General features: G+C 36.8%; 1 protein-coding gene across 5 annotated transcripts in view; it reads left to right on the top strand.

Annotated features, from left to right (window-relative positions):
- LOC131063047 (peptidyl-tRNA hydrolase, mitochondrial) overlaps positions 1-12,802 on the top strand; it is a 102,757-nt gene extending 89,955 nt beyond the window's left edge. For 3 of the 5 annotated variants that reach the window (XM_057996820.2, XM_057996817.2, XM_057996818.2), the window contains 3 exons: positions 11,846-11,907; positions 12,035-12,111; positions 12,414-12,802. In XM_057996820.2, coding sequence (XP_057852803.1) covers positions 11,846-11,907; positions 12,035-12,111; positions 12,414-12,572 — 298 coding nt within the window. In that variant the 3' untranslated portion in view covers positions 12,573-12,802. The remainder of the gene's footprint in view (positions 1-11,845; positions 11,908-12,034; positions 12,112-12,413) is intronic. The other 2 variants (XM_057996821.2, XM_057996819.2) reach the window with 1 other exon arrangement.
- The last annotated feature ends 1,626 nt before the right edge of the window (positions 12,803-14,428 follow it).

The following is a 14,428-nucleotide window of genomic DNA, read 5'->3' on the forward strand; positions in this document are numbered from 1 at the left end:
AAATATTGGAACCAAATACTTTAATGCCAAAGTCACCCATAAGCATATCACATAGAGAAAGATCCTTCCAGTTCTTACCTTCCTGATACTAGATCTCATAATGTTATTTCTAATTAGGACTTTCTAGGGCTCATTACCATGTAAAGCTTTGAAGATCCATTTAGAAGCAAGAGCAGCCCCATGAGTCTTTAGATTTTTGAGGCCCAAACCCCCAACCCTCCTGGGCATACAACACCACTTCCAGTTAACACAGTGCCTTTTTTTGGCCCCCAAACCATCAGACCAAATAAAATCTCTCATAATTCTGTCCAACTTATTAATTTGATAGTTTGCAAAAAGCCAAGAAGAAGAGTAGTAAAATGTGTGAGAGGCCAAAACCTTCTGAACCACCTGAACTCTGCCAGCCAAGGATAAAAGTTGTGTCTGCCATTTGTGATGCTTTTTTTCCACTTTGGAATAAACACACAACCACATATCCTTTGTAGAGGGGGAGACTGCAAAAGGGATCCCCAAATAATGAACAATAGAGGAGGGCCCAACCCATACCCAACCCCGGGAAGGAATCCAACCTGGAACAGATTCAGACCAATCTAAGACACTGGATTTGTGAGGAGCCACCTTTGCCACAGAGGCCAAACAGAAGAACTGTAGTCTATCCATGACATTGTCAAAGTTTCCTTCAAAGATTTCCAAGAAGAGAGTAGTGTCATTAGCAAATTGAGCATTGATTAATTCCTCATGATTTGGAAGTGTGATCCCCTTCATTGGAGGCCCTAGTTCAGAGGATTTGAGAGTATAAAACAATGCATCTACAGCAATCACAAACAAGGCAGGTGCAATTGGGCATCCTTGCCTTATAGAGCGCTTTAGAAGAATAGGGTCAGAAAGATCCCCATTGACATCATTACTGTAGAAGAGTCTTTGAATAGAATTTCAATCCATCTACAGAAATAAGGTGGAAAGCCAAAATCTTTGAGCATACCAAGAGCAAAAGGCCACTCAATCCTATCATAGGCCTTTTCAAAGTCCAACAGGATCATAGCAGAGTTTTGACCATCTTCCTTCGCCTAATGCAAAGCCTCCCAGCTAGTGATCAAGTTTTCCAGAATATACCTCCCTTTTATGAAACGTGTCTGTGTAACTGAGATGATTCTGATCAGTAATCCAGCAATCCTTCTAGCAAGAGTTTTTGCAATAATTTTATAAGACAGATTAAGTAGGGTGATCGGCCTACAGTTTCTGATTTGAGCCTTATCACCACTTTTTGGAATCAATTTGATCACTCCCCTATTAATATTCTCTCCAAGGGATCCTTGTTCAAAAGCATCATTATAGAGGTTTAGCAGTTCCAAGCTGATCCAGTCAATGTTCTTTTTGTAAAATTCTGTGGGGAATCCATCTAAGCCTGTTGTTTTCCCATTGGCCAAAGATTTAATGGTGCCCTCAATTTCATCAATGGTAATTTCTTGGTCAAGGGCCTCAACATCTTTCCTGGAGACCTTCCTTGGGATCAGACTCAAGCATTTTTCCAAGGCTTCCTGATTCCTGTTCCTATGTTCTGAGGTGAATAATTCCTTATAGAAGTCATGAAAAGCATTTTTGATTTCTTTCACATCCTTAGTAACTCCTTCAAATTGAATTTCTTCTATCAGTTCTCTTTTTTGTTTAGCCCTAATCAGATTGAAGAAATAACTTGTGCCCTTGTCACCTTCTTTCAACCAGTTCATCCTAGACCTGACTTTTTGGCCTTGGAATTTATAATTCTGCAACTTTCTAAGCTCCATTTTTATAGTGCACAATTCTTCTTCAAGTTACTTATTGGGCCCACTAATCTGAATCTGCCTTTCAATTGAATTAAGTTTGCCCTAGAGTTGAGTCTCAGTCTTCGCCCTATCCTTGGCATTCTTTTCACCGACCAACTGAAACATATTCTTCCAGAGTACAGTAAGAGAGTCCCTCTGCTTTCTCAAGCCATAATCCTTTATACAGAACTTAGAGAGACATGTAGCCATTCTCATGGCATCAAGGGTATCCCTATCCTGAAGAAGTGTGGTATTAAGTTTGAAAATTTTCTTGTTTTTTGATCTGGGGATAGAAAAGATATCCACATCAATCTTAATAGCGGCTGAAATAGGAGAGTGATCTGAAATGGTGGCTAGTGTTACTTTTACTGGCATATGTCCTTCAGATTGCTGAAATGAAAATAGAAGAGAATCCACATAGAACCTGTCAAGCCTACAATACACCCTTTGCGTACCTGATTGGTTGTTACACTAGGTATACCAGATATCAGAGTAGAGCTCTTTCTTTCTTTCAAGAGGATCCACCAGGTTTAGGCTTCTCTTAAATTTAGCCCAAAAGAAGTGCTCATTGCCCTTCCAGGTGTTTTTTATGCCACCATATTTATCTTCACCATATTCCACCATGTTGAAGTCACCAGTGAAGACCCAATGAGCCTTTGAAAGAGATGAGGCCATCCAATCCCATAAAGCAACCCTTTCTCTGTAGTCATTGGCCGCATAAATGTTGCAAATGCCAATGAGCTTATCCATGAATTTAAAGTGACCCAGAAAGCTCTATTGCAGGGAGAAGCCCCATATGAAATAACCTTATCGGCCCATTTAGGACCAATAAGGATAGCAATTCCACCTTTGCCCTTTTCATGTTCTGAGATAAAACAAGCAGCTTGATCCCATAAGAATTTCATAATGGTAGAAGCATGGAATCCAATAACTTTCACCTCTTGAAGACATATCACATCTTTATTCTGCATTTTTTTGCACCAATCTCTAACTATATACTTTCTATCAGGCATTTCTAGCCCTTTGACATTCCAACTTGCAATATTGATCAACATATTATTTAGTTTGAGTGTGTTGTTTCTGATTCTTATATAAGCTGGTAAAACAATCAGGCAGGTCAGCACCATTTTTGTTGTTATTCTTTCCTATAGATGCCGAATTGGATATGGATTGCCTATCCATAGTTTTCCTCTTCTTTTTCAAACTCTTACTTATTACTTCCACAAATTGGCTATTGTCTTCATCCCTCATGACAGCATCAGGAACAAAGGGGACAATCTTCTCACCAAGGGCATCCTCAATAGCGGAATGCATGTTCTCAGGTGGGGGACCATTATATTCCAAGGGCATCTTTTTTGAGTTTCTAAACAATTCTGCTCTCTCCTTAAGAGAGTCCAAAGCAATCTGCTGTGCATTCTTTCTAAGGGGCATATCATTATCAGTGGGGGAGGAGGGCCTGACTGGCAACCATCTTGAGAGGTAGGAGGTTCTTTTTGTTTACCATTTGCAGGAATAACTTCAAAATCGTCCTCAAATAGAGGATTAGTGAGGGAAAAAAAACTGGAACCAACACTATTGGGATCAGATTTATCACACTCGGAATTTAGTGCCATTTACAATATCCATATTTACATCAGTAGCAGAATTATTGCTGTTCAAATCAACATTTTTATCAATATTCACAGTAGGGTTTACCCCGACATTAGGGTTAGAAGCCACATTAAGATTGCTCTTCTGCACATTTTTTAAAGACGGGCATTCTCTTCTCGTATGTCCATTTAATTTACAGTGGAAACATGCACTGAGATTACCAAGCAAAGAAAGGTCCCAGGTGTAAATATTTTCATCAATTTTTAGAGAATTTTTTTCAGGAATGGCGAGTTTAGGGCTTAGAGCTATCAAAATTCTTGCATTCAAATGAGGGAGGGTAACCCTTGATTCTTCCACTTGAAGAACCGATCCCACGGGTTTCACAATTTGTGGAAGAAAAGGCCAAAATTCGGGTTGAAGCCCCTTTAATTCCCCCAATTAGGGGAGGAACGAGCAACAACTTTTTCAAGATCACCCTTCGGTGACCATGGGAAGGCTCGGAAGAGGGATTGACCCACATTCCAGAACCCCTTCTTGAGGATTCTGTCTTGCATGTTGTGAGTTTTAAGAAAAACAACAAATAACCCTTTCTGCATCATGCGACAAAAAATCACATATATCCCCAATTTTTTACCCCAAATATTTGCCAACCAATCATCAAAAAATTTCCGAGATGGTAGAGAGTTGCTATCCATTCAAACAAAAAATATTGCCACATTTCTTAACCGAGACTGCTTAGTTCTAATTGCCTTAATCATATCCTCGTTGGGAGAAAGTGAAAGAGTTTTTAGGCCAAGAAGAGAGGACTTACAACTTCCTCCCCCTCCGAGGTCTCCAGTTTCTAAGACGCTTCCATCTCGACCTCCATCGGTGCCGGTCCCCAATAATCCTCCTGACACCATTGCGGGCTGCTCCAAGATGGTTCCATTGAAAGCTCCCAGGGAGGGCACATTGTAGCAAGATTCTCAGGAACAATTGCTTTGAAGGACGGTTTGTGCAAATCCTTCTCTGAAACACCAATATCTTTTGAAATCTTATCACCCCCATTTTCATTAAGGCCGGGTTGTGCATCATTAATTGTTGCCGTAAAATCTCCAGTGGAGTAAATGCAGGGCTGGGGTTCTAGTGGCCGAACCCCAGAGCAAGTGGCTACGACAAAGGAACACATGTGAGTCCGGGTCGAAGGCCAGAGACCAACAAACCCATGAAAAAGAACAAAGAAATGAAAACAAAGAAAACAAAATGAACGAAGACACGAAAGCAAACCCCAAGGAAGACGACCAGCGTGGCACAAGGACACCAAAAGCAGCAAGAGAATGCCAGACAGAGAGGAGGTATAGACTCCGAGGCAAATGAGGTGGCTTTTCACCTCCCATAGAGCGTACCTTCTCCCCAATATTATAATACATTATTGGTAAAATAATATTATATAATTAAACTTTATAGATATGTTACGATGCCATTTCATTTTGTCGTGCACAATGGACAAGTCTTGAGGAAATATTAGCATAAAGGAACTATCTTATCTTGGTCAACAAACATGATGATGACTGTCTGAACCTATTATGAATACGCATAGACGATTCAAACACGGTGGTTTTAATTTCGCTGGGCATGACCATCTTGGGTGGAGACATTTGATAACCTTTGGCTGGACGAATTCATTTTGTATTAACGAATCAGAGATTGGTATAGGGTCTTCATGGGGCAAGTTGGAGTCTGTGTATGAGAATTGGAGGGCATGAGTTTCCATATCAACATGGAGCGACTAAGAGATTACACAATATGATTTCGTTTGTTATGAAAGGGTGCGATCGGCATATGAAGAGACATAGTTTGAATAAGAAAAGTTGTTATGAGATAACAAAGAGGTGCTATCTTGGCAAAAGACATGTCCATACATAAAGGGTGCCTCCATTTGAGAGGATATAAAAAGGTGGTTTGGGAAGGGAGAGAATGCTAGAGGAGTAGAAATCAGAAAACCAGATTACAGAAATACTTGGATTTATATCAAAGACAGCGGAATACTATTTTACACCTTTGAGACAGCTGTGGTTCTCTTAGACATCTTTTACAGTGCAATTTAATACTAATTAAATTCTGGACAGCATTACAGTCTTCTTTGCATATACAGAAAGATACATCAGTGACGGCAAACACACTGCTGCAAGCAACATTCATCGGCTACATATAGCTATCACTTATATCAGATATAGCATCATCTTTTATCTATAAGTGATAAGTCATCTTATTCATGGCATATTACATATTTGTATGTCGGACACTACCACCAGTTTAGTACCAATCTTGCATAGATTTACATACATCTGACAGAAATAATAATAGCGTGTTTGTGGACATCCTTTTAATTGATCTTAATTACAATTATCTGGTTAGAGTAAGAAGGTTAAGTTAGGTAATTGTTCCACTTTCTAAGCTAGTCAAGAAGGGGACATTACAAACACATATACTGAATTTGTAAAACTTATGTTGATTTCCATCATATATAAATCAAAATTTGAGTTTAATACATATCATAATCCAAAAAGCAAATACAACCTTTCAATAAATTTGAGTTTAATACTCATCAATATATCATAGACCATAAAACAAGTACAACCTCTGGATACATAATAATTTCAAGTTTTGGTATCAGCGACAATTATAAATCATAAATTTCTTGTATTACTGAAACTCAAAATTTTTTGTTGCTACTGTGTGGGTGTTGTTGAAGTTGATGGTACAACTGCAATATCCTCCATAAGTGCCTTATCCATATTGATAGGATCAAGCTATGTACGTGAGGACATTGCCTCTGCTAGCTAACCAACCTCGCCTTCTGCCTCCTTATATGCTACCACTTTTGCTTCCCCTGTAGTTGCTTCCCTCTCCAAATAAGCAAACTCATCATCAATTAACAATGGATCCACATCAACATCATCAAGCTCAACAATCCAATCTAAACATGGATCAATGTCATCAAGATCAAGTGCTTTATGTGAACCCTACCCTTGTACCTTCTTTTCATGCAATTAAAGGTTGTAGCACACATAGACAAGATTGTTCAAGTGCTTTTGAGTTAACCTATTGCGCTTCTTTGTGTGAATGGGCTTAAAAACACTCTAGTTGCGCTCACAAGTAGAAGCACTACAAAGCTGAGATAAAATGTGGACGACAAGCTTTTGAAGATTAGGTGTTGTGGCACCATAATTTTCCCACCACAAATCTGCAAGGATAAGAAATGCCATTTATAACTTAGTAAGGATTTTAATAAATTTTAAAATTGAAATAAATGATAATATAAAATTATACATGTTTTTTAACCTAACTATAGAGTATCTCTCCTATATATGCAAGGATTTGAAGAAAATAATGCCCCCTTCGGCTCTATTATAACTATATGGATATTATCAAGTACGAGGTCTTGAAGGTTAAAATCATTGACCAATCTGTCAATACATGTGTTAAGGCTGACAAGAACCTTTGCATCTTCTTTGAAAGTAAGGAGGAAATAAAACTTGGGGTTCTAATAGTAGGCAGCAACATGAATATGTTGCTGGAGTTGTTGATTCTACTTATGATTAATTATGCACCATATGGTTCATATTTGGTCTTGTTTGAACCATACAGATGTCGAATCACCTCTTTGGCCTTATCCATGGCATCATAGAGATAGCCCATGGGGTTTTGATGCCCATCCACCAATTGTAGAACCCTAAGCAATAAAATTGACACGTAATATAAAAATATTATCAGCAAATTATAATATTAGAAAATAAAAAAAAAATCATCAATCGAAGTTTGAAAACTTACATTGGTGATCTCTTTCATGACTTTGGCAAATCTATTATAAAAAATTGTCTTCATGACCTTTTGTTCGTAAGCCTTCTAAAATAAGGATTCTCAAACCACCTTTCGCTCACAAGCACGTGCTTAAGATTGGGCAATGGAGCTAATTTGCTCTACAAGGTGAGGAAATTAGTAGCAAAGTGTGTGACTCTTGATTGCATGAGATCCTTACCATCAACATGCTCTCTCATAAGATTGAGCAGCCATGTGTGGTTGGAGATGTACTTTTTGATATTTCTTCCATCTTCAACCACACTCTTCACCAAACTTAGTTTCCCTATGCCCTCAAGGAGTAAGTCAAGCTCCAAAATAATGTCGGTTACCTTGCCTCTATAAACATTTTGCACTCCCACTTCCATCACCACCTCATCCAACATGTTGCACAAGGTCTTTTCATTTTTTATTTCTTTGAAGGCATCAATTGATTTTAAAAATACCAACTATCCCCTTCAAGCCACTAAAAAGTTGATGAGTGTCTTATTTCTGTCATTCATCCACCCATTTGATAAAATGGTGCAGCCTTTCTTTTCCCAAAATTTTCTTTGTTATTCCACTAGTCAGTGTGTGATTTGGACCTCATCTTGCAATAATGGCCCACTCAACTCATGATGACTTGGGGCCTTGAACCCCTTGTCATAGTCAATGAAAAACCAATTTTTCCCAATAAGGATTAGTAGCAACATTGAATGGAATTTATTGTAGTACCAAAATCGCACATGGCAACTTTACCTCATGTTGCAATTCTCTATTCCATGTAGTACCTTGCAATGAAGGTTGTGCACTAGGAGTGTTATGCTGAACAAAAAAGTTAGAAGAATGGCTGCCCATGCTTCCTAATCATTGTAATCATGGCCCAATGAAGAAGTGGCCCCCATATCTCCCTATGACCTTGTAGAATCGAATTTTGGTATTGGGGCTGCCATCGCCTCTACTGCTATCTTTTTTTCTTCCTTTAAGCACTACCTTGCAATGAAGGTTGTGCACTAGGAGTGTTACGGGGAACAAAAAAGTTAGAAGTATGGCAGCCCAGGCTTCCTAATCATTGATATCATGGCTTAATGAAGAAGAGGCCCCCATATCTCCCTATGACCTTGTAGAACTGAATTCTGGGATTGGGGCTGCCATTGCCTCTACTGTTCTCTTTTTGTCTTCCTTTTGTGCTTTTGCCTCCCTCTCAACCTCTTTAGTAGCTTTTTCACATGACCTAACATCTCGGAAAATGATTTGTGCATGATGATATTTGAGTCGATTTATGTCTCTGTTCATAGGCTTAGTGCAATGAATATAGATAACCTCTCCTCGCACTACACCCAGTGTCCCATGTTTCCAGCAAGGATCTCTTGGTTTGCTACTAGTTATTTTACTTGCAAAAACCATATTCTTTTAGAAAAAAAGGAATGAAAGCTAGCAAAAAAGAGACTACTCTAGTTAGAAACATAGCAATGTTGCAACTTAAAGTTAAACCGTAAAATTAAAAAATAAAAGCACTAGGGTAACAACTAACATTAACTGTTAATCGAGAAAGGCATCTATAGCTATCTCCTTAGATCTTATTTGTCAACTAAGAGACTCTGCCGTAAATACATTCCTCACCTCGGGTGAGCCATACTTCCTCTTTGTGCACTCAAGCGTGCTTGTTGGAGAGAATAAGGGCGATCTCCCGACCTGCACTCGATATCATCTCACTTTCTAGAAAGGACCTTCAAATCAATGGCCAATGATAGATTGAGCATGTTGCCATGTGCCTACTCTCAATTTAGAAATCTTTAGCTGCCTTAAGACAGGTGTAAGTGCCGTTAGGTGTGGAATATATCGTACTAATTGTTTTTATCCAATGCCTTTTTTTAATTTTGTGTAGCAGTAAGGGCATTTTGGATGAGATCATCGAATGATGCACTCTTGAGCGGAATTGAAGTAAAGATGTAATAAGTGGGGCTTTTAATATAATGCATATAAATGTGATTTCTGTTCTACTATTTATATTTATATGGTTCATCTCCATACAAGAAAATGATTACTAATAGTCAGCCAGAGTCTAGAGTGAGTCATGATAAGACTTTTCTCAGTCTCCCCTCTATATTTTCTAATTACAAGCAATAAACATGGTCAAAAGTTTTAGAAAGATGCATTACAATCTTGATATAAAGTTGAAATGTTCATTTGAGAAAGTAAACTTTAATGTTGGAAGCCTTGCACGCCAACAAGGGAGACAAAGTTAAAAGGTAAAGGTTGCTTTTTAAGTCACATCCAAACCAGCAACCAGCTTTGCTTGTGGAAATTTCTTTCCATCCACTTTATACATTGTTATAAAAGTTAATCCCTCAACGTCAAATCTTTTTACCATTCCCAAAAGTAAACAAAACCTTGTCCCTCCACCTTAAAATACCTTTGAAGTTTCTCCATTTCCAGATGATTTGAATTTTTCAAGGATGGTTTCTTTGATCCATTTATCATAATTCCACATGGCATATATTTTCACCGAAAACCTTATTCATCACCATGGGAATTCGAACTAATGTGCACCTTCTTTGTCACATTTTTTAGTACATTTTTTGGTTCTAATCAGAATTTGTATAGTTGGAAGTGGAATTTAAAATTTTTAAAACACCTACCTCCCATATTTTGCGCAAAACGAGCGTGAATTGTGATTGACAAAAGTTTAGGCGCAATAAACTTTATCTGATGTCAGGCATGGCAACTTTAGAAGTTATTTTTTGCCAACATCTTCTTTAACAGGAACTGCGGAATTTTACTTGCTCACCGCTGCTGTGCTTGCCTAGAATCGTGCATCACAAAAATAAATGAAAACCTAAAAAAAATTGCGTATATAAAAACCACTTTATTGGGGATCAGATGAGTTTTTGATGCATTTCAGGGTTTAAAATTTCAAGAATTTTTAAGAAAAATCGTCATGTGTTTTGTATATGAACTGTCATTGAGTAATATGGCGAGTGACTCGCCGGCATGTTCACAGTGTTAGTACTCGTGAGTTCGGCAAGTACTTGCTGAGTCTTTCAACACTAGTTCTTTTAGTGTATGAAGGCCATGGTCCGTAGATCCTTTACTTGATATCTTTTATTGTTTCTTTGGATGTCATTGCAATGTATAATATCAAGTGGGAGAATGTTAGAATAGTCTGATATTTAATTGCAATCATAATATTTTATTATATGTATCTCCAACAATCTTGGAATGGGAGACACCCATATTGTTGATAGGTATTACTATTCTCCTTTTTGTCTTGGAATACTAGTTGTAATGGAATTCATGGAGGTGGAATTGGTAGTGGTAGTTACAAAACTATTTTTAGCAGATTTCTAAACTTGAACGCTATAATTGAGTAGTGGTGCATTTTGCATTATTAGTGGGGTCCATATGCATGCATGTAGGTGACTTTGGTTGCCTACCTTGTGGTGTGTACCACCAGGGAGAAGTACAAGTCAAATATGCTGTCTTTTATTAGTATGGACTATGGAGGTTACTTTAGGTTCATGGTTCATTGAGAGTTTTATTTACTATTCTTTAAGGATCTTCTTCATTTTGGACGTAGGAGTGTTTGCATTTTACCGTGGTTTGATGTTACATTTTTTTGGGCAACCATTTGTGGTATTCCTCTCCCAATTTCTATAAATTGGAGGCATGAGAGTAGTTTTTGATATCATTTTTTATTGGTGCACAAGTGTTGTCAGAATTCCATTAGATTGAAGGAAGAAGAGTGTTGCATATGTACTTTGTTGTAGAAAATTATACATTCTTGAACCTTTCTTTGATGGTGGATTTTTTTCCTGAAAGAGTTTCTCCATGTACATTTGGTGTTATATGCTGCAACTTGCAACTTTATGGTTTGCTGATTTTCTTATTGATAATTTCAGTATTTTACACTCACATAATCATTTATGGGTAATACAATGTTGTATAACTAAAAGTCAGACTTGCATCACTCTGGGAGAGTTTTCATTGCAAGCTTTCTTCACCTTGATTAACAACACTTTTCTGCCTGACTCGAGCAGAACTACCACATGCATTGGGACACAATTGCCATGTCAAAAATGCAATCAGCATACTGCATAGAATATATACCACTTCGATGTTATATATGCAACCACATGACATATATAGAACACTCATGATGCAAATGAAACTGCCATAACATATATGTAAAGGCCAACCTGATGTATATGTTTGTTTTGGTACTACGTAAAACCTTGTTTGATTCTTCTCTGTTTCCGATGTACCTACTTATGCTGTTTATGGCCCCAGAGTGTCCAGATCACCTTAGAACTGTTCTGCAACCTCTATAGATCCTTGCACTGAACTGTGTACTCTATTATTGCTGGTATATGTCATTTTAGGAACCGTTGGAGTATTTCAAGTTACCTTAATCATATTCACTATTAAGTGGGATTAGGGCTCCTGTTGAACTCAAGTCAACTTACTTCATGATCCCATTTGGATCAGTCTTCAAGCAAGCTGCCTGTTGAATAAATATGGGTTTAGGCATTCGTGAGGTTTTTATGTGAGAAGCTTTGTTGTGCACTGAAACTAATATCTCTTTTACAGATCCAGTAAGGGCTTTCTTTGTTAACATATTCTTTTTATGTCAGCAGGGTAAGAAGTGTGATAAAAGGTTTTAAACAGAATGAGAATTTCGCTCGCTTACGCATTGGTCAGCCTCACTTTCTTTGCAGCTTACTAATTAGTTAATTATGATAAAACAAACCTTGTCTGTTTCAGTTAAATCAAAAAGGAAAGAACTTAAACGACTGATGCACATCTGAACTTTGTGTGGTCAGGCATTGGTAAACCACCTCGCAAAGTTGATCCCAAGGCTTATGTGCTGGAAGTGTTCAACATAAGTGCTCGTGAAATGGTGTGTGCTCACTGTTATTTATTACAATTTTGGTACTTTCTCTTTTGCAGTTGAATAATAATAATTAATTACTATTCACCTTTTCTATTCAAGTTTCTATTGAGAATGGGTAAAGAAGATTGATAGTTGGAGGCAAAGAAATGCTTTAATCATAGATTTTCGATAATGTCCAAAGTATACCAACAATACACCAATTAAAAATTCAAGCTTAATCACATTTTGTTAGTGCTGTGAACTTATTATTAACAAGGTGCAAAAACCTTTGCAGTCATCTGAATTTGTTTTGACCACATCTTTAACAGGTTAATAGTGCCTTGAAAGAAGGGGTTGAAGCTGTGAAGCTTTTTACATCTGAAGGATTTTTTGAAAGTGTTAACCGCTTTAACATAATGCAGAAGTATAAACACCAGAAGATTGATTACTTGGATATTGGTAAAATTCATGACAGTGGTGGAGGGTAAATAGAATTCCACTTTCGTCCTTGTAAAGTAACTAGTTTCCAATATACTGGAAATAAACTGTGGCAAATCCAAAATCAATTAGAAATTGACTTCTTTAAACATAATAGAAGTAAATGAAGTTTATGAAGGAACAAATTTTATGTAAATGTTATCATATTTCTTGCTTACACTTTTGGATGGCTCTATGTATCTAATTCTTTATTGATATCATTGATCCTCAATGGAGCACAGCATCTGACTTCTTGTTATACATATATTAAAGGAAGCAACTAGTGTATGTTCGTTTGAAAAATAGTAAATATTTAAAATTTGCCCAGTATATGGAGTTTTCCTAAGCTCATTATTTCTTAAAATTTTTAAGCTCTTCCAACATGGTTTTCTGTGACAATGATTCTTTCATTATATCAGAATGGTGGCAAGCATGCAACTTGTAGAAATATTAGAGAGCTTTTACTCTTAATATGTTCATATTGGCTAATTTTGAAATTATAATAGTATATTGAAGGTGCAGTGATTTATATGCTTGTTTACAATATTATGTCTTAAAACTTTATTAGAAAGGAAAATGCATTTTAAACTGGGATCTTGGTATCAAATATTAGAGCCAAGTGCACACAAGCAATTAACTTCCTCGGTCATGGATAGGAATCTGCATTTGTCTAAGTCTGGTAATATTGTGTATAGGAAATCTTACTTATCTGATACCATAGTAGCAGATAAAGGTTGACATAAACGAGATTTTTACTGGAATATATTGAAGTTATGAACAGATTTAGATACCAAATAATACGAAATGTTTCATAGTGCATTTCTAAATGTAGTGAAGCTATTAGTTGGAGGCTGGAGTGCATAAGTCTCCTCTACTAAACTAACCATCTATTTGAATGGAGTCTGACCAGAATTTGTGATCCAACTGGTTGGTGGATTTTAAGTCTATTAGTCTGCACTCAATTGATGATATTATAAGTATTATAATTCATTTTCCCTTGGTAAATCACTTGAGGAAATTCAAAAAACTCGATTTCCTTTGATGTTTGATTTTCTAACGGTATAATTAAAAAATGAACTTGTATCATCCTTCAAAAATGGGAAAGATATTTGAGATTGAAGAAATCTAAAGCTGTTTTATTGTTGCATTTTTCATGAACTTGGAATTCCTAAAGGTCTATATCTCCAGAGCCCTAGTCAAATATTGCTGGGACTAGAATTACAGTAAAGACTATTTAGTTACTCAGCTTATGCTACTTGCTCGTAAAAAAATTATTGATTTCAAAGAAACTATGATGGATCTGATTTAAATGATAAAATTACTAAATGTTAAAATGAAATTCTTATCAATAAGCTATTAAGCATGTGCTGCAATGTTAAATAGCTTGTCCGTAGTAAACATCGTATACATAATAAGTGCAACTAACATAAGACTAAGAAAGGACTGAACTGACAGAAGAAACATGGATAATGCCACACTAGAGGCATCTTTTCCGTCTACATGATGGCCCTTCCAGAAACCATTTTAAACAGAGAAATGTTTATTGGACTTATCTGATACGTATTTCTGTGCTGTAAATTTTATTGCATACTTATTTATGTGAAAGGAATATTTTTATAATGTGTGGGAATCTGGTATCTTTCAACAATAGATATAATTTATCCTTCCTTAAAAAATCTACCGTGCTGTTTCTACATGAAGGCAGATTATATCCTTGTGCTATTTTCAGCTATGCATTTTCTTCTTGTCTTGATGGGCATTGCGTTGCTGGGATTTGAGTGGTGAGTTTTCTGTTATCTCTATGTGGTTAGATATGAAGAAGAATTATATCTGATTATTTCATTTGCTTCGATCATGCATATATCAC

The sequence above is a fragment of the Cryptomeria japonica genome, chromosome 1, assembly GCF_030272615.1.
Source record: "Cryptomeria japonica chromosome 1, Sugi_1.0, whole genome shotgun sequence".
Classification (NCBI taxonomy): domain Eukaryota; kingdom Viridiplantae; phylum Streptophyta; class Pinopsida; order Cupressales; family Cupressaceae; genus Cryptomeria; species Cryptomeria japonica.